The 20,170-nt window shown below is 37.6% G+C and overlaps 6 protein-coding genes across 6 annotated transcripts; 5 read left to right on the forward strand and 1 right to left on the reverse strand.

Annotated features, from left to right (window-relative positions):
- Positions 1-1,393: 1,393 nt before the first annotated feature.
- On the forward strand, positions 1,394-2,633 carry CBG23243 (the record flags this gene model as incomplete). Its single annotated transcript, XM_002636507.1, has 4 exons — positions 1,394-1,429; positions 1,742-1,996; positions 2,042-2,176; positions 2,304-2,633. 4 exons carry the CDS (start codon positions 1,394-1,396, stop codon positions 2,631-2,633), a joined length of 756 nt encoding a protein of 251 aa, XP_002636553.1.
- Positions 2,634-3,835: 1,202 nt separating this feature from the next.
- On the forward strand, positions 3,836-6,689 carry Cbr-sulp-4 (the record flags this gene model as incomplete). Its single annotated transcript, XM_002636506.1, has 13 exons — positions 3,836-3,979; positions 4,025-4,262; positions 4,306-4,416; positions 4,470-4,642; positions 4,737-5,297; positions 5,341-5,532; positions 5,577-5,672; positions 5,725-5,831; positions 5,875-6,012; positions 6,066-6,198; positions 6,243-6,350; positions 6,397-6,563; positions 6,614-6,689. 13 exons carry the CDS (start codon positions 3,836-3,838, stop codon positions 6,687-6,689), a joined length of 2,244 nt encoding a protein of 747 aa, XP_002636552.1.
- Positions 6,690-7,709: 1,020 nt separating this feature from the next.
- Positions 7,710-10,548, forward strand: Cbr-sulp-5 (the record flags this gene model as incomplete). The annotated part of the gene is made up of 14 exons (XM_002636505.1): positions 7,710-7,820; positions 7,869-7,954; positions 8,042-8,196; positions 8,243-8,514; positions 8,561-8,728; positions 8,774-8,935; positions 8,980-9,062; positions 9,109-9,544; positions 9,590-9,696; positions 9,742-9,879; positions 9,922-10,057; positions 10,102-10,264; positions 10,312-10,423; positions 10,470-10,548. The coding sequence occupies 14 exons, from the start codon at positions 7,710-7,712 to the stop codon at positions 10,546-10,548; spliced, it is 2,208 nt and encodes a 735-aa protein (XP_002636551.1).
- Positions 10,549-14,236: 3,688 nt separating this feature from the next.
- Cbr-sodh-1 lies at positions 14,237-15,381 on the forward strand (the record flags this gene model as incomplete). Its single annotated transcript, XM_002636504.1, has 3 exons — positions 14,237-14,518; positions 14,565-15,113; positions 15,163-15,381. 3 exons carry the CDS (start codon positions 14,237-14,239, stop codon positions 15,379-15,381), a joined length of 1,050 nt encoding a protein of 349 aa, XP_002636550.1.
- Positions 15,382-15,578: 197 nt separating this feature from the next.
- On the reverse strand, positions 15,579-16,709 carry CBG23238 (the record flags this gene model as incomplete). The annotated part of the gene is made up of 3 exons (XM_002636503.1): positions 15,579-15,797; positions 15,846-16,288; positions 16,487-16,709. 3 exons carry the CDS (start codon positions 16,707-16,709, stop codon positions 15,579-15,581), a joined length of 885 nt encoding a protein of 294 aa, XP_002636549.1.
- Positions 16,710-17,821: 1,112 nt separating this feature from the next.
- CBG23237 lies at positions 17,822-19,600 on the forward strand (the record flags this gene model as incomplete). The annotated part of the gene is made up of 5 exons (XM_045237508.1): positions 17,822-17,917; positions 18,473-18,636; positions 18,685-18,937; positions 19,163-19,407; positions 19,456-19,600. 5 exons carry the CDS (start codon positions 17,822-17,824, stop codon positions 19,598-19,600), a joined length of 903 nt encoding a protein of 300 aa, XP_045097806.1.
- Positions 19,601-20,170: the final 570 nt, after the last annotated feature.

Consider the following 20,170-nt stretch of genomic DNA (forward strand, 5'->3'; position numbering starts at 1 on the left):
TTTTGGAACTTTAAGGAAATAATGTTTTTTCTCTGCAAAACGAGTTAAACAAGATGTTTGTTTCTTTTTGCTCAAAAAAAGTTTCGTAAGGAAGTTGAAGGTCCCGAAACTATAGTCTAGGGAGGGTGAGATGGAACTAAATAAACTTGATGAAAATTTGGACATTGAAGAATCTTCGGAAAAAAAAACTCCGAAAAAAGTGGACCGATATATAGGAGTAATTGCATTCTAGCGCATGAAAGGGTAACGGACTTGACATTCAGCACAACAACAGGAGCGAAGTAACAAAGTTTGTTGATTTGTGCTGCAAAGATCAATTCACCTCATTATGCTTATTGTAGTCTATTAACTAATCCTTGGTTTTTTTGAAAGATAATAGCTCAGAGTTTAGAAGTTCAAATCGGAATAAATCACGAAGGATTCCCCCGAAAAAATGAGCTCAGGAAGATGCCAATTTCTCATTTTTCCTCTGCATCCTACCCCAGTGATTTCCCGCCCTTTAAGCTCCGCCCATTTTTGAGAGGCTACTGCAATCAATGTTTGCATTTGGAGCTCCCTGCCTTTTTTCCAAGAACAATCAAGCAGGAAACGAGCAACATTATTCGAAATACGATACTACGTAGCCCTTCCTTCTTGGATGTGACATCTGATGACCATCGGAATGGGGAGCTTGTGAATCACGCACAAATAGAAATATGCCGTAGGTCCGACGAAATGAGAAACGATGGCGCCTCGCTCGCTTCGGTTTTCTTTTTTTGAGTGAGAAAACGAATCAGATGAGCATTGGGTGAAAAGGAGAGGGGAAAAGAAAGTGTCGGGTCGTTCCTGGCACCATTGGGTCCCAAAGAATACGAGGAAAGAAGAAAAAAGGAAGAGAAGCTATTGTTGACGAGGTTTCACATTAAACGTCTGATTTTGTTTTTTATTGAATGAATTCTGATTCATTAAGAGTTGAGGATCTGTTCAGTATACCATGGGAATTGAAATTCAAGCTCGATTTTTTCATAAACCAAAATTTGGCAATGAAAAACAATTATTCACAAACGCACCGATGTTTGGAAAATCAGAAAATGAGATGTACACCTCTTCACTACATATCTCATTTTTCACACGCAAATAAGACACACGACGAACACAAAAATCCGTCGATGAATCAGATGGTACTACAATATGAACACTGCTATAAAAACTACGAATGTAATCTCCCTGTTCCATTAATCATACTATACCGTCATCAGGAATGTTCATAAACTATCCTCACTATCTAATCCCGAAACTGTGTGGAGCTCTATCCTTTCTATTCAACCCAATTTTTATATATTTACTGACGAGTGACAGGAAACTGCACCTTGGAAGTTATCGGCATTTGTTAATCAGTTTTTCAATTTTCAACATGCTTTGCTCACTTTACGATGGATTGGTTCCAATGGTAATTTTGAATCGAAAGCTCTCGTGCGTCGCCGCTAACTTCTGATCGGAGGTTGGTCGGAATCCGGATAAGACCGACACTAAGCCAACCAAACTCCTCCAATCTTTTGACAAGGTTCCGACCTAGTAGTATTTCAAATTTCAACATCCGAACAAAATCTGACCATGGCCCGCTATACAACAGTTTTTGGGCAACTTCCGACCTGAACCTGGCCAATATCCTTCCAGAAGTTAAACCCCTCTCAACATTTGACCAGAAGTTTACAAGCCGGCAGCCGAGCTGTTAGTTCTAATATTTATTGAAACTTTTCAGGGTGTCCATGATCATCGCTACGCCTTTGTAATTTTTGTATCTGAAGGAATCTTCTTGAGCTTTTCCCAATTTGGACAACTAGCTCTCTCTATTCGTTGTGGTTTCATAACAGTTACTTATGCAATTCTTCATGCCCATTTCATCTACAGATACCTCGTATTGAATAGGTCAATTTTCATCCAAAAATATTTTATTCCTTATGGACTCATTCTAACTTTTGTTTACTGTTTCTCGCACATGATACTGTGGACGGCGGTAAGTTGAGCCAGAAAATTGAGCCAGCAAAAAATCACGTTTCAGGTTTGCGAATACTTTTTCTACGGAGACCATGAACGAAAAGAATACATTCATGACTCTTTCAAACAATTGTACAACTTGACATCGTATGACTTCAATATGGTTATAGCACTTTACTGGGAAGGAAGTAATGAGGCGGTTATAAGATCATGGATCGGTGTGGCTGTTGTTTCAACTAGTTCAGCCTATTCGATGGGACTCTTTTTTGTTCTTGGGCACAAGGCTGGTCTGAAATTCGAAAATTATCCTGAAAAAATTTTTACAGATAATGAACAATTTGAAATCCCACTCGAACATAAGTGTCAAGACCCTTCGCCTCCAACACCAACTTTTCCAAGCTCTCACAGTGCAGACATTGATTCCAATATGCGTTAGTTTGATGCCATGTATGGCTGTATGGTTTGGTCCTGTGTTCCTTTTGGATTTCTTTCCAATTTATCTTGCTGCAACTATCGCTGCATCTGCTTTTCCTTGTATTGACCCAGTTGCGATCATCTTCTTTCTTCCATGCCTTCGGAAGAGATTATACTTCATTGGATCTGGACCATCGACGTCTTCGACAACTCATCCTAACTCATCCTTCCGGATATCCTAAATTTTTTTGGGAACAAATGTTGCGATTATCAAAATAAAAACTATTCAGAGAAGTATGTTCGAACACATGTCTCATCGAACACTGAACATATGTTGACCCGGTACGAATGACCTTTGACGACATATAGTGTCTAACACCTTCAAAGACAACTGATCACATGACAAACAGCATACAAATCATGTAAAAAACAAAAAACGTCATTTAGACTATTATGATCAGATAGTTTGAATTTTTGAACAGCTTGAAATTCAAACTTTGAATACATGTTTTTCTTTTTCCACTTTTTTCTTTGTATACCATAATCGTTTCGAATATATGTGATCGTCAACTTTTCCTTCTTCTCTTCTATTCAAATTGACACGTACCCAATGCCTATTTTTGCTATTTCTGTCCAACGAATTCATTTTAGAATGTGACCCGGAATTAGAAACCCATTTCCATTTTCAACTCGACGTCTTGACGTCAAACTAATGTTGATTCATCTTGATGAGTGTCTCATCCATTGAATTTATTTGGCTGGAATAAGAATCAAAGAATTGTTGGGTATAAATCAATTCAACAAAGCGCACTTCCTGATTTGCTTCTGATGTTTTACAACCATGTTTATTTGATCCTTCTGAAATCCTTATTTGAGAAAAAAAAGCAATTTTGGGACCAAACAATCGGAAAGAGGAATTACGTGAGAATAGCGAAAGTTTCCTATGTTTTCCGACTGACGTGGTTGAAATGAACAGGAAAAAGAGATAGAGCAACAAAGAGTCAATGTCTCCTAGAATCATATAGTTTTTCTCTGCAGAGACTCTTTTCAGATTTGCATAAATTCCTATCTGTTTTTTTCTGATTTCCCATTATTATGCCATGTGGCCCTGGCAAAACTTTTTTCCGTTGTTCTAGAACTTTTATTCCAGTTTCGCTTTTTTTCCAGTTGGGAACTTGTCACTATGACTCTCTGAGTGCATATAAATTACGGTAGAGCCTGTATTAGAAGGGCCGGCTCATCTATTGTTCCAAGATATCTCTGGAGGGCTCTTATATTACAAGGGACCTTCTATTAAAGGGACCCTTCTAGTACAGGTTTTACCTTGAAATTATATTGAAGCTGAAATTATGCTCTTCTGAAAATTATGCTGGAAATTTATTCTTCTAATTCTCAATTTCAGTGTCTCGTATACTCTTTATTTCAGATTTTTCAGAAATCAAGAATGGATCCCCCTAAAAAATCTAGCAAGACGAGGCATCTGTCTGAAGCCGAGGAAGAATCGGAGAACTATTTGGAAAACTTTTACAATAAAAATGAGAGAAGTAATCGGAGAGTTAGTTTTGTACAGAGAGGAGCTATGAATCAGGTACTATTAAGTGCCGTTTCTCAATTTTCGTATCCCAGCTTTTAGGCTCAATTTGACGAGAAGTTTGACTACAACAAGCCGCATATGGAGAACCTTGTGAAGAAACAAACCAGAAAATTCGTTTCTAGGTTCTACGAACCATTCTTGTCTTGCAATGCGTTCAAAAATTTCCTTTTCGACCTAATTCCAATTCTCAAATGGCTCCCCGAGTATCGATGGAAAACAGATTTGACCCCAGACATCATCGGAGGGCTTACGGTCGGAGTGATGCAAATTCCACAAGGTATACGTTATTCAGACTTCTATACAATTATTTCCATTTCCAGGAATCGCTTACGCTCTTCTTGCGAGACAACCAGCTATTAACGGGCTCTATGCTTCTCTCTTTCCACCTCTTATCTATATGCTCTTCGGAACTTCCAAGCAATCTAGCCTAGGTACGCCAATATTCAAACGGAAGTATAGATTTTCAAGGAAATTGAAAATTCAGGAACTTTTGCTGTGGTCGCTCTTATGACTGGTATTTCCGTTGAGAGCTTGACAGCACCGGAGGAAACTGCTTTCAATGCGACGGATGTATTGGATCCGGCAGAGGTTATCAAAGAGTATCCGACCGCAACGGAAGTATCATGTGCCATAACAATTCTCATGGGATTGATATTGGTCAGTGAAACGATGCGGGGGTTTTTTAGGTTCTGAAAAATATAGGGAACTAAAAACACGATAACACAATATAATTTGCATAAGTCCCTTTCAGTTCCTGATGGGTGTCCTTCGTCTACACTTCCTAACCACGTACCTTTCTGATCAAGTCATCGCTGGCTTCACAGTTGGATCCTCCATTCATGTGTTTGTGTCTCAATTGAAAACTCTTCTCGGAATCAGAAGACTTACACGTCACAGTGGAGCATTTTATCTGTTCCGACACTTGTATGACTTGGTTCTGGCTCTTCCTAGATTCAATCCTGTCAGTTTGGGAATCTCTGTGGGATCTTTGATTATTTTATACATTGGAAGAGAATTTGTGAATCCATTCATCAAGAAAAAGACAAAATCGAACATTCCTATTCCATGGGAGCTTGTTGTCGTCATTGTGTCAACTGCTTTTGTGTATTTTTCTGGGGTCAATGCTTCCTCGGCAGTGCAAATTGTGAATAAGATTCCTGTTGGAGTTCCAGAGTTTGCAGTTCCTAGGTTTGACATCTTCAAACATGTGTTTAGTGATGCAATCAGTATCACAATTGTCAGTGTTTCCGTATGGTTGTCTATCAGTAAAATGTTAGCCAAGAAAAATAATTATCAATTGGATGCCGGACAGGTAGGAATTGTATTTTAAGCCATATATCAGATTTCAATTCCAGGAATTATTTGCCCTCTCGTTCACGAGTATTGCTTCCAGTTTCATTCCAACTATTCCAATTTCTTGTTCTCTGAGTAGAACTCTAGTAGCTGTTGGAGCTGGATGTGTGACTCAACTATCGATTTTATTCTCTTCAATTCTTGTTTTTCTGGTTGTTTTCTTTCTTGGATCTCTATTAGAGACACTGCCGATGGTAACTGCAAATTTTTAAGATTAGGAGATGAGTGAAAATTCTAGGCTGCTCTTTCTGCGATCATTTGTTTCGCCTTACAAGGAATGTTCAAAAAATTCTACGATCTAGGACAGCTATGGAAGGTTTCGAAGATTGATTTTGTAGGTTTTTTGCCCTGACAGTTTCCAAAACCATTTTAAAATTCATTTTCAGACAATTTGGGTGGTTTCCTGTGGGTCTACAGTGATTCTTGATGTATCCATTGGATTGATCATATCGGTCTTTTTTGCCCTGTTCACAACAATTCTTCGGGAACAATAGTGAGTTATTCAAATATTCCGAAAGTTGTACAAAATTGTTTAGTCCGAAATGGCATATCCTTGCATCTGTGAAAGGAACTCAAGACTTCAAGGATTCTGAGAGATATGGTGATTCAATGTATTTCAAGGGAATCTGTATTTTCCGTTTTGATGCTCCTTTGTTATTTCATAATGTCGAGTGGTCAGTGAAACCTTTCCTTTGTGACAAGTTCCCAAAAAAATCTGCATTTTCAGTTTCAAAAAATCTGTCGATAAAGCATACCTAGAGTGGCAGAAATCCCACGAATTCTACGTTCTTCGCGAGGAACGAGATACAATTTTGAATCATAAAATGGATGGGTCGGATGAGTCTTCGGATGGGAAAACGGTAAGGTCTCGTACTTTCAGAAGTAATCAGTCAATAAATTAAAGGTTCACACTATGAACACCATGTCCGCTGATATTTTATCTCGGCACTTTGTCATTGACTGCTCTGGATTCACTTTTATCGATTTGATGGGTGTTAGTGCTCTGAAAGAAGTAACTTTTCTAAAACTGTTCTCTCAAACCAATTGAAAATTTTCAGATTTTCTCTGATTTGAGAAAACGAGGAATTCTGGTATACTTTGCAAATGCAAAAGCACCTGTTCGTGAAATGTTCGACAAGTGTGACTTCTTCAAATTCGTACCGAAAGAGAACTTTTATCCAACAATGCGAGATGCAACAAGTATTGCGAGACAACGTCAATTAGAGTAAGTTTCTTAATTACTGACTTATTTTTAACTCCTGACATAATTTTCAGACTGGGATTCAAAGACACAACTTATGTTCCGGAACATGACCGACTCACAGAAGTTTTGAGTTCGCACCCGATGTGAACAAATTGATTTATTCTAATTTATATCATAAAAAGAAACAAACGAGTCAGACGAAAACTCCTTGAGAAAACAAATGACTACTGTTTGCATTGAATGGTGTAAAATGAAGTTTTATTTATTTTTCAGTCGTTCTTAATTTCCAGACTTTAGAGTTTCCAAAATACACATAACAAACTTCCAGAACAGAAATGGCCAAACCGTTATTATAATTCCCACCCTCACTATTCAAATTTTTTGGGATTACTCTTGACTGCACGCACACTTTTTCATTCAGAAAAGTTTTGTGATCTTTGTGAACTATGATGTAATCCGTATCTTTTTATTATTACGGTCACTCTGTGCTCTCTCAAATTGACATGATCTATCGAATTTTTCTGATTTACATAAGTCAATACAACGGAATAAAAGTGCGACCTCCAGTGGAGATGGACTCATTCTGCTCTTTCTGTTGACTGTTTCATAGAGAGAGTTTTCACTTTTGAAGAAAGAATTTTTAAAAGGTTTTTTTGAGAGGGGTACTGTAGCAGTCGTTTGAGGGAGTTTTTGGGAAACGGGGGGTTTGTTGAGTAGTCTTGGAGAGACGCTTTATTTTCAGACGATTTGAAAAAATTGTGAAGTTGCGGTTCTCGAAGTAATTATCCATTTATTACGGTATCTTAACCGTTTCAATGAGAGGGAACCGTCTATTTTTTTAGGACATTTTTCCCTAAATTTCACATCGAAAAGTTGGTGAAATCTCGTTCAACATTCCTGAAAATCTATCGATTTCATCAAATCTGAGCAAGTTGTTGAAGTTTTTCTGTAAAGTTTTGGAATATTTTTCTCCAAATACTTACGGAAATTTTTAACTTAAAAAACATATTTAGAAACTGGCCCTTCTTTTTTTCCAACCCTCGTGGGCCCTTCTATTAGAGGTGCCCTTCTATTAAATGGACCTTTCTAATACAGGTTTTATTCGAACTTTGAAGGTTTTATTCGAAATCTTTGAAAACTTTTAAGACCTCTGTATTTAATTTTCAGATGGATGAACCAGCGACGCCATTGACTCCCACCATGATTCGGGTCGAAGAAGAAGAATACGATCTTCTTCGAAGTTTCTATGCGGAAAAAAGAAGAGCGCCAATGAATCAGGTGCGTATACTTACACAAACAAAAGATCCTTATCTGAAAATGTTTTAGGTTGAATTCGACGAGAAATACGGTTACCAAAAGAGGCAAAAAGAGGGTGGAAAATTGAAAAAACAGTCGACAAAAGTGGCCAGTCGGTTAGTTACCATTTAGTCACTTTACACTGAAAACACGATGATCGTTTTCCTGAAAATCAAAAATATTTTGAAAAGAGAACTTGACAGGTACTACGAACCATTCACCTCTTGTTCCAATTTCAAAACTTTCTTATTCAATTTATTTCCAATTCTTGGCTGGTTGCCGAGTTACAACTGGAAAAATGACTTGACCGCTGATATTGTTGGAGGAATAACAGTTGGAGTTTTACAAATACCTCAAGGTAAGTAGTTGAATGACTTTACCTAAATTCAAAACAAAATATTTAGGAATCGCCTATGCCATATTATCTCGGCAGGAGCCTATCGTCGGACTCTACACTTCAATATTTCCTGTATTCATTTATATTTTCTTTGGAACTTCGAAACATGCTAGTCTCGGAACATTTGCAGTTGTTGCACTTATGACTGGATTAGCAGTGGAAAGAGAAGCGTATATTCCATCAGATAATTTGAATTCAACACTTCTTCCTGGCGATCAAGAACTGCCATCCCCTATAGATGTATCATGTGCACTGGTTTTAGGAGTCGGGTTGGTTCAGGTGAGATTTGTTCAAAATTTGAACTTGAATTAAATACATTTTAAAGTTTATGATGGGAGTTTTCCGACTTCAATTTCTGACTACGTACCTCTCGGATCAGCTGATTGCCGGTTTCACTACAGGATCAGCAGTTCATGTTCTGGTTTCTCAATTCAAAGAGCTCTTCGGGATGAGAGGATTAGTAAAACACAGTGGACCAGGATACCTTATCAGAGTGAGACCATGGAATTTTCTTTTAAAAATCCAAACTTTTATTTAGAATGTATTCGATATAATTATGAACATGCCGAATGCGAATCTGATGTGTTGTGCTATATCATTTGTGACAATGTTGCTTCTTCAGTGCGGGAAAGAGTTTGTGAATCCTGTTGTCAAAAGGAAACTCAAATCGAACATTCCGATACCTTGGGAGTTGGTCGCGGTAGGTCAATTGTTTTTGAAAATGTCAAGTCATGTGATGTTCAGGTGATTCTGACTACCATTTTTGTTGCACTCACTAATGCGAACGATGTTTATAATGTGAAGATTGTGAATAAGATTCCGACTGGGTAACTTCCATGATAATATCAATTTGAACTATCAATATTATTCCAGTCTCCCAGAACTTTCACTTCCCCAACCATCACTGATTCCTCGTGTATTACCAGATGCCATCAGTATCGCAGTTGTTGTCGTGGCTGTTCACCTATCACTTTCGAAAATGCTCGCAAAAAAATATCAATATGATTTAGACGCTGGCCAAGAACTATACGCTCTTTCATTTACTGCGATTGGCGGAAGTTTTTTCCCCACATTTCCGACGTCTATTGGATTGGGACGAACAATGGTTGGAGTGGAATCTGGAGTCAAAACTCAGATGGCTACTTTCTTTTCTTGTCTTTTCGTTTTATCAGTTAGTCTTTATTTTGGAAGATTCTTAGAAACATTACCAATGTGTGTTCTATCGGCAATTATTGTGGTTGCTCTGAAAAGTATGCTTTGGAAACTGGGAGATTTACCAGGACTCTGGAGGCTCTCGAAAATTGATTGTGTAGGTCGAAATTTGTATTTTTAAAGAAACAATTTTTGATTCTAGTGCATTTGGATGGTTGCATTCTTTGCTACCGTACTTGTAGATGTCTCCGAAGGACTTATCATTGCTATCTCCTTTGCACTCTTCACAACTATTTTGAGAGAACAATAGTAGGTTTTCCAGTCATAAAAACTGAACAACACGTTGACTTTCAGTCCGAAATGGCACCTTCTGGCAAATGTAAAAGATACGGATGAGTTTAGAGATACCCAACACTATCAAGAAGTTATTTTCATAAAAGGAATTTGCATTTTCCGATTCGATGCTCCACTTTTGTTCCATAACATTGAATGGTGTGTTTAATAAGTGACTTATGAAAAATTCTGAATTTTCAGTTTCAAAAAATGTGTGGAAAAGGCCTACGAGTCGTGGAAGAGTTCTCCTGAATTCAATTCAGTTTACCAGGTAAAACCCAAGGACCATAGATTCGCTTTTGAAGGAGTGCATCGAATTGCTCCAGTCTATCAACAGGTACTCCTCAGAAACATTTTTTTCAGAATATTCAAAATTTCCAGCCTCATCATCCGGGTCTCCATCGTAACCCAATTCTCTCTCGTCACTTTGTTATTGACTGCTCGGGATTCACATTCATTGATTTGATGGGTGTCAGTGCACTAAAGGAAGTATTTTCTGATCTCAGAAAAAAGCAAGTGCAGGTTTATTTCGCGAGTGCGAAAAGTAATTTGAGTGAATTAATTGAGAAAGACGGAAATAATTATTTTCAGTTCCGGTACGGGACATGTTTGAAAAGTGCAATTTCTACGACTTCGTGTCCAAAGAGAACTTCTATCCAACATTGAGAGATGCCACTGGAATTGCGAGATTGAGACAAAACAAGTGGGTTTTAAATTAGCTCGTTATTTTTAAAAACGGTATGTTCCAGATTCGGCTTCATCGACACACCGAGAGCACCAGAGTTCGATGAAGTATCGAATGTCACAAACAACTTGCCTAATCATTGAAAACGAAATTTCAATAAAATGTTAACTAACTTTCGGTCTTCTTCTTCTTGTTATCTATTCTGTTTTCCACTACCAATCAACTGCTGTTGCAAAATGTGTGTACGTGAGTAGTTAGATGAGTAGAAAACGGATAAGTGAGAAAGTGAAACCAAAAACAATTGCAATCAGAAGGATACATCAACACTTTCTGATCTGAGTTCAAACTACAGCAAGAAATGGTCAGAAGCAATTGTTCGGTTGTTTCGCTCTTTGTTCCTTTTCTCAAAAGTTGAACAGAATTCAGAATTATGGAATTGAAAAGGATGTAAAAATATACCAGAGTAAATATACTACTAACACTAGGTGTAAGTTCTAAAAACAATATTCAAGTGCGATCAAAGTATCCGTATCTGAACTTTCGTATAACAAGGGATGTATTTTCAGAAAGGCTCTGAGAATCTTCGGAAACTTGGTCGCTGGTACTTTCAAACGTGCTAATTTTTGGGATTTGGGATTTAACTTTGAGTCATATTTTTCAATACTTCTCTGCAACCGTCCCCAGTTTCATCTTCAATTTTAGAGCAACAATGCTCTGTGAGCACAACTTCCAACTCAAAATAACAAAACCAAAACCCAGTTTCTTGCTCGATCGCCTCGAACGTTCTTTGGCTTTTTTCCGCCAACTGTTATCTCAAATGAACTCAATGTGCTCGCCACCTGGAAACCACGCAATTATAGAGCTACAAACAACGTACAAATTTGAAGAGAAAAAAAGAGAAGTCGACTGAAGGCACTGACAGAAGAGAGATGGAAAATTGTGACCTTGAGGTGTATTTTCTCCGTGAGAAATGTAGAAAAATAAAGAGAAAAAAGTGATTAGAGACAGCAGACAGGAGAGAGCATGAGCATTGAACAGTTTGGGATAGAAACTATAATTATATTGGATAATTAGTAATAATAATCATCACGAAGAAGCCAGCCAGCTTGGAAGATTTCAAAATGAAAAAGGAAATCCAAACGCTTAAATCTGAAACATAATTGTATGTCAGATTAATGGAATGAATGTTTTCCATCTTCGCTTTCCAGTACTCGTAATGTTCTGTATTAATTTAATTATGACGAGATGAGCGATTTTTGATGAACAAGTGTACCATAAAATATCAAATTGAATTTACACAGGAAAACATGACAAAACTCAAATACTGTAAACACTCAAAATAGAATGACCCCAAAAATTGGAACTTTGAGCCAATTTATCTTGTTTCCTGAGAAAAATATCAAAGATGTGTTAACTGATAAAATGCTATTTTGATAAACAATAATGATAAACAATTTTTCTGTTGACATCTTTTTGATATCATTTACAGGAAACTAAATAAATGGGATCAACGCTGACGGTTTGGGGGCATCCTATTAGAGTGTTTATGGTTATTGCCGGCTGCTGTAAAAAACAGGAAAATGGAGTACATCGTGTTTATGTACAGCACACAGACACTATAATTGAAATTGCACCACTTGGAAGCGCAGTTCAATTAGAGGTTGCACTGCTATTTTTCAAAGATTGTACACTGGGAATTATTATTGGAAGTGAATGCAGTTCAATTAGAGTGTTTACGGTATTACGGAAACTACTTATTTCAACTAAAAGCTAAGTGCTTGAATTTCTTATTGATAAATGTTCTAATGAATTTTCAGATATCGAAGTTTCTTCCTTTCCCAGTTTTCATAAACTTTGAGTTCATATCACCCCAATCTGAAAACATGTCTGAAAAACAGTGTAATCCATCTTCTTCATTTCAAACTCTGATACTTGTCAGATTTGACTTTTAGTCGAAAGCCATTTTCATCCAATTTTGTAATCAGTTGTGCTCCTCCTAATCTTTTTTGTGACAGATAATTTTCCGAAACAAACACCATCAAAGTACGTTCATTGAAACATGTGTGTACTCGTTCTTCTTCAAGAAAATATAGAAAGAAAAACAAAAGGGATAGGGGATCCGAGAAGCGATCAAACACGTGGTATCGTCAATCTTCTCCGTCGACCACACTGCTTTCTTTATGAACACAAAAGTTAAGATGATAGGGAAACAATTGAGATGGTGACCATTGAATAGTTTAAAGCAAGATGAGGAGGTTCTGGTGTGTTTTGAAAACTGAAACTTTTCTGAAAACTAATTGCCGGGAGAATGATCTCGCGTAGAAGTACGCTTGTTCTAGAAGTAATCAACTCTAAAATCTAAATCAGATGGACCCCTGAAATTGAAAAGCAACTCTAATTGAACGGCCAATCTGAATCGCCTTCTTAAATAATTGTATAGGACAATTTTAGGAGCCTGTTGGTTAACGGTAATTCCAAAGTAAGGGCGCTGCTGAGAACATGATCGCACTGAAAGGGGAAAATAGTTTGAAAAATGCGTTCAAAACTACCAAAATAATTTTGAGTGACCCACTTTTTTCATTGTCTCTGATTGGAAAACAATCAACTTTTCTGACATTTTTTTTTGATACCGGCCCATATTTTTTTTTGAGTTTTGCTATCAATGTAAAAAGGGGAAACACTTTCTCGACTCTGAAAAAAAACTAGGTCCAAAACGGTATTCCATTTTACTCCCTTTTGGTTGCTTTTAGCCGTTTTTTTTTTGTATTTTTTTGAAGACTTCTTGATCCGTCTTTTTACACCGAAGATGATTAAAATCTTGGATAATTTTCTAAAAAGTTGAAAGTTTAAAAAATTCGGTGTTTCAAGTGTTATAAAACCCAAAAAAAAACACTCCAATGCGGTAATTTATTTCTGAATCAGCGTTATTTAACGAGAAAAAAAAGAAAATGTTTGAATAGATAGTTTCTAAAGATTGAAAAAAATAAGTTTGATCACATTACCAGGAGTGTAGCAAGAGAGGAATGTCTGGAAAATTATTGGAGATCTTAATCCTGGTAAACTATTTAAAAAAAATTAAAGTCACGATTGCTTTTCCCTACTCTTTTAAATCAAAAAATTAAGCTGGTCAATCCTAGGAAAGATATCACAATGAGGTTAACTGACAAAACATTCGTGATATTATGATAAACAATTTATCAGCGGAAACATATTTGATATCTTGCATTGGAATTGAGATAATTGGGCTAAAACTTGGTGGTGTGTGGTCTCTTCTATTACAGGTTTTACGATTCCAAATACAAATGTTTCCTCGAGATTCCAGCACATTTTGAACTCCAGAAAACACTTGGTAGGAAAAAAGGAGACCAAAAAGTGTTGACGACAGAGTTGGAAGTAGAAATATACCTGATCATCAGGATATAGGAACCGAAAATCTTGCATTTCCTCTAAACTCTCTCAAATATTCTAAACTAAACTCCACTATTTCAGATTACAACCAATTATCTCCAGCCCCACCTCCAACCATCAGCGTGTTTTCCACCTTGGGTCCATGGGGTTCAACCCCGTATTCTTGACCAATCCACACGTGTTTGCCGCTGTCACAAAGAGTTGATAAGAAAGAGATAGTGCGCATTTCATGGGAGGTGTCTTCTTTTGATCGTTCTTCGCGCCTTTACACAGTAAGCACGTGTTCAAATAGTGCACGCACCCGGGAATCTGCTGGGAAGCTCCGCCTACCCGCATTGGCAACACGTGTAGTATAAAAGGGATGTCCGGATCAACTGAAATTCACAGCTTCGGATTCCCACATTTGAAAGCAGTTACCTCAACATGACTGTCGAGATCCCAACCACCCAACGTGCTCTTGTTTTCGACACCTGGAATGGACCACTCGAAGTGAGACAGGTTCCAGTTCCATCTCCAGCCGACGATGAGATCCTCGTCAAAATTGAATACTCTGGAATCTGCCACTCTGATCTTCACGTTTGGCTCGGAGACTTGAAGGGAATGAGTGTTTGCCCATTGGTTGGAGGACACGAAGGAGCTGGAAGCGTTGTTCAAATTGGAAAGAATGTCACTGGATGGCAACTTGGAGATAAGGCTGGAGTCAAGGTAATATTTTTTATCTCAAAGCTTCCCTGAATTCTTAATTTTCCAGCTCATGAACTTCAACTGCCTTAACTGTGAATTCTGTAAGAAGGGACACGAGCCGCTCTGCCACCACATCCAAAACTACGGATTCGACCGTTCCGGAACCTTCCAAGAATACCTCACAATCCGTGGAGTCGATGCTGCCAAGATCAACAAGGAGACCAACCTCGCCGCCGCTGCTCCAATCCTCTGCGCCGGAGTTACAGTCTACAAGGCTCTCAAGGAGTCGAACGTAAAGCCGGGACAAATCATTGTACTCACTGGAGCTGGAGGAGGTCTTGGATCTCTTGCCATCCAATATGCGAATGCTATGGGAATGAGAGTAGTGGCTATGGATCACTCCAGCAAGGAAGCTCATTGCAAAAATCTCGGAGCTGAGTGGTTCGTTGATGCCTTCGACACTCCAGATATTGTTTCTCACATCACAAAACTCACCGAAGGAGGACCACATGGAGTTATCAACTTTGCCGTTGCCAGAAAGCCAATGGAGCAAGCTGTTGAATATGTTAGAAAGCGTGGAACAGTTGTGTTCGTCGGACTTCCAAAGGACTCAAAGGTGAGAATTTAGAATTCTCTTGATAAATGTATTATCATCCGATTTCCAGGTCACTTTCGACACCACCCCATTCATTTTCAATGCTATTACCATCAAGGGATCGATTGTCGGATCTCGTCTTGACGTCGATGAAGCCATGGAGTTCGTGACTCGTGGAATCGTGAAGGTACCATTGGAACTTGTCAAACTCGAGGATGTTCCAGCTGTATACCAAAGAATGATCGATGGAAAGATCACATCTCGTGCCGTCGTCGATTTCTCCATGTAAAAAATCATTTGAAGCTTTATCCCACACATCCATTTGTTGCTCAATTGTAAATATCCACACCCTTTGCTTTTAAAAACGCGGTTTTATATACTTGACCTACTAAAAGAGATTGAATAAATGTATTATAAAGACTTTATCACAATAAAGAAGAAACGTTTAAAAATATCTAGATGATAATTTGATAAAGATCGAAACTTTCACAATGAGAAATCAACAACAACACGAGAATTGATTTTTCCGTCTTCCATCTTCCTGTAGACCTTTGAGACGTCTTCTAGTTTGACCATTTCCAATGGAACTTTCACAGCTCCACGGGCCACAAATTCCAATGCTTCTTCGGTATCCAAACGAGATCCAATAATTGAACCTTTGACAGTAATTGCATTGAATATCAATGGAGTTGTATCGAACATAATCTGAAACAAAAAAAATAGTTTTTCAGAATCAAATTGTTTGATTATCACCTTTGAATCTTTTGGAAATCCAACTAAAACAATGGTTCCTCTTTTTCTGATATATTCGAATGCTTGCTCCATTGGTTTCTTCGCCGCAGCAAAATTAATAATTCCGTGGGGTCCTCCGTTCGTAATATTCTTTATGTGATCTGATAAATTTTCAGTGTTGAATGCATCTACAAACCACTCGGCTCCAAGATTCATGCAATGATCCTTCTTCTCACTGTGATCAATTGCAATAACTCGCATTCCCATGGCTCCTGCATATTGAATTCCAAACGATCCCAGCCCTCCCCCAGCTCCAGTAATCGCCACAATTTGTCCTGGCTTCACATTTGTTTCTTTCAGCGCCTTATATGCGGTAACTCCTCCACAAAGAACCGGAGCAGCTGCTGCCAAATTCAAATCCTTTGGTATTCTAATGGCATCCATGGCTCGAGCAGTAACATATTCTTGAAATGTTCCATGACGATCAAATCCATTGTTACTAATTTGATCGCATAGTGGTTCATTTCCCGTTTGCAATATTCACAATTGAAACAATTCGAGTTGATAAGCTATAGAAAAGGAATGTAGCACAAAAAATACTTACTTAAACTAAACCTTAACCCCTGCTGGGTCTCCAACGTTCCAATCCTTCACTTTCGTACCAGTTTTGACAACTACTCCTGCTCCTTCATGACCTCCGATCAATGGATGAATTGTCGCGTAGTCAAAATCGCCATTCCAAGCATGAAGATCCGAATGGCAGATTCCAGAATAATTTATTTTAACGAGAATCTCATCGTCTTGGGGTTCTGGTATAGGAAGTTGTCGAACCTCTAGTGGTCCTTTGAAATCATCAAAAATAAGTGCCCGATGAGTGGAAGACATTGAAACACTGAAAACCCAAGATCAGTTTAAGAAGAACAGGTTTTTATACCAAAAACCACGTGGTTGGAGGCGGACATAATTCTCTAATTCGATTGTTGACCAATACTTTTGTTTCAGAGTAGGTGTGTCTACAATGTTATCGGACCGCTGGTTACGTTACTGATTAGAAAACTACAGGTGGAGTTTGTGTAGACATTGATACTAGGCTCACATTTAAAAAAGAGCGAATGTGTGTGATGTGACGGAAACTAGAAATTTGGAGCTCTTGGAATATTTTTAGATTTGTAAAAGGAAATCACTGCGGCTAGGTCTGTGTCAGCCTAGTTTTGGGGCAAACGAGTACCGAGTCAGAAGAATCTGAATTGTATTAAAGGGGAATCACCTCTTTTGCTCTCCGCGGGTTGACACCTGAAAAGGGGCATTTGTATTGCTAAATTTTGAAATCGGACTTTGTGGTTCCTGGTATTCTTCGAATGGGAGTTTTTGGTTAGATTTTCGAAACAATTCAATTTTTTCAAATACTTGTGATCTCTCCAACTAGCAAGCTTCAAAACTTGCTGACTACAAAAATATTCGCAGCTTGTAACATCTTGTGAAACCCAGTTATTTTCCCAGTAACCAATGTTTGAATCGAAACACATTTTGTGTAGCCTAAGATTCAAAATCAATCCGCAACGTATTCGTAATTGAGTTTTCTTGAAACTTCAGACAAACCTACAATCTTGCTTCTATGATGTAACAGAAGGGTATATTCGAGGGAAAAATCAGTAGGTTTGTTGGTTGTCTGGAACATTAGAGGGCAAAACATTAGAGGGCAAAACATTAGAGGGCAAAACATTAGAGGGCAAAACATTAGAGGGCAGAACATTAGAGGGCAAAACATTAGAGGGCAAAACATTAGAGGGCAAAACATTAGAGGGCAAAACACTTTTTTTTGACTTTTTTTTATTTGGTAAGATTGTTTTGAATTTTTGGTATACGGTAGTTTTTGTTGACTTAATTTCGATATTTTTGTGATGTGTCAAGAGAACTATTATTACTGTGATAGTGAGATGCCATAGTTAACAAATGTCTCTTTTTCAGAACGCAGACTGTAGGAACGATGTGGAGAAATGGAAACTTGTGAGAAAAAATATGAGACTTTTCTCTCAGACAATTCTTCAAGATGCGCTATTTTTTATAGACAACCTATTCACTTATCATATGGGGTAATGTGTTCTAAAAAGTTTCATGTTTGGCGGGAGCGATGTGAGCAGTGGCTGAGACCAAATGAACAAAATGGTCTTCTTGGAATAATTCTGAAATTATTAGTTTTGTTTGATCAGCAGATTAAAATTCAGAAGTCAAATAGTCACACCCTTGAATGTTTGAACTTTTCCGGCCACCTTTTTTTAGATTTATTCCCTCATAATCATGCCTCCGATAATTTTATTGGCAAATATTACCAGATTAGGCTAGAGATTTTCTTTTCTGCTGCCTGTCTTTACATCAAGTTATTCGAAATGCTTGAAAATCTGTAGCTGTCGTAAACATGCAATCAATTTGAACTTTCAAGATACAAGACATGAAATTAAGTTGCTGAGATGTTAGTTGTTTCAACAGACTCTGTCACACGAATTCTGTCGAAGTTTAGTCTTTGCGAGCAGAATGAATTCTTCTGAACCACCTCCCGATTTTAGAACTTGGCCTAATTCTTTAGCAGCATTTATGATGACAATCGTAAGTATCATTAAAACACAAAATTGACTTCCATCATTTTCTAGGATGCTGTTCTTGGTATATTACTGAGCGGATCCATTTTGTACATATATACAAGAGAGAGTCAGCAAAGAACGTCGTTCAACCTTATCTGTGCCATCCGAGCTGCTAACAACATTCTAGTGATGATAACTGGTTTTGTCTTGGTTTATATTCCAGGCGCATTGTTGTAAATAATCAGCTAAATTGATTTCAAATACACCAGATACATTTTCAGAGGCTTTTCCGTTTTTCCCAAATGGCTGGAGTCATTTTTGATATGCGTCAGTCTCAACTTTTACCTTTTCAATGAGTTTCAAAGTATTTATATTTCGATGAATCGATTCACTGCCATCTATTTTCCGATTTGGTACAACTTTTTCTGTGGATTCTATGCAACAATTTTTGTGCAAGTCCTTTTATACGGTCACCGATGTGTCAATGTTGGTTATGAAACATATCAGAGAACCAGTGAGAAATCGAAGCTTCTAGTAAGATGAAAATAACATTTCAGCCAGTGGGAATTACATCACATTCTCTTCGGACCTCCTCATGTTCACTTCCATCGGAGTATCTGGGATAGGGCTGGTTACTGTAGTTGGGATAATGTTTGAGTCGCTTTGGCAGCCAACTTGTTCACCTTTGCCAAAATTATTATGTTCTATTGGGTAGTTCACTTTCAGGGAAGAAATTTTCACTTCCAGATTATCTTATAGAAACCAAATTCTCACAAAGACTCGGAGAACAACAGGAACATAAAAAGAAATATTAAATTGTTCTTACAAACTGTACTACAAGATGTTCTCTTCTTCATCGACAACTTTTTCACATCCATTATGATGTATTTCGGAAACACTCCTAATGAAATTTATTTTGTTACTTTCAGCGGTCTCATTCAACACCGGTTTTGGTTCTTCATTTGTGCCACATTCGTCTGGCAAACTATACACGTCATCGATGGGTGAGACGGACTCACCATGTCCTATAATTATGGAAACTTTGATTTCAGGCTCGTTATGATAATGTTTAATGATCGATTCAGTCTTTTGAAAAGGTCACTTTTTCCTTCGCAATCAGCTCCAGTGAGTATGATTGTCGAGTCAAATTCATGGAGGAATCAACCAAGAAGACAAGACATTCCAATGGTTGCATGATTTTGATTAGCATTTTCGGAAGGTGTCGGAAACTTTGAGATCCCCATTTTCCTAATTAAAAGAAAAAATAAATTTCTTCATGATTTTTTTCTGAGATGATTAGAAATATAGATTTACATTTGATTCAAAGCAACTGAAACTTTCAAAACGATTCCTCAAGTCTAGAAAAAAAAACTAAAAAAAACTCAGCTCAACGTTGATTAAATAACTTGAAACTTTGCCAGTTTACTGATTAATTATTCGAATTTCCGCACTCCAAATTTGAGAAAAATACAACGCTTTATTCAAATGTTATACTAGTACAAGCTTAGTCCGAGTAATTATGTGCCAACCTGTATCTCTCGTTCTCTATGGAGATTTACATTTTCTTTAAAGAGTGCTCAGTTTTTACTTGCTCTTTAAGATCTATCATTTCAATTTTTGTAAGAAATGCCAAGAATTTGCATTCTACAAAAGTGATAAAATCTGATCTTTGATTTATACTAAGTATAGGAAACAAGTTAATTTATAGGTTATTGAACAACAATTGGATGAACACGAGCACCCACACAAACATTTTTTGTTTATCTT

This window comes from Caenorhabditis briggsae (genome assembly GCF_000004555.2).
Source record: "Caenorhabditis briggsae complete genome, chrV, whole genome shotgun sequence".
NCBI classification, from domain to species: Eukaryota; Metazoa; Nematoda; class Chromadorea; order Rhabditida; family Rhabditidae; genus Caenorhabditis; species Caenorhabditis briggsae.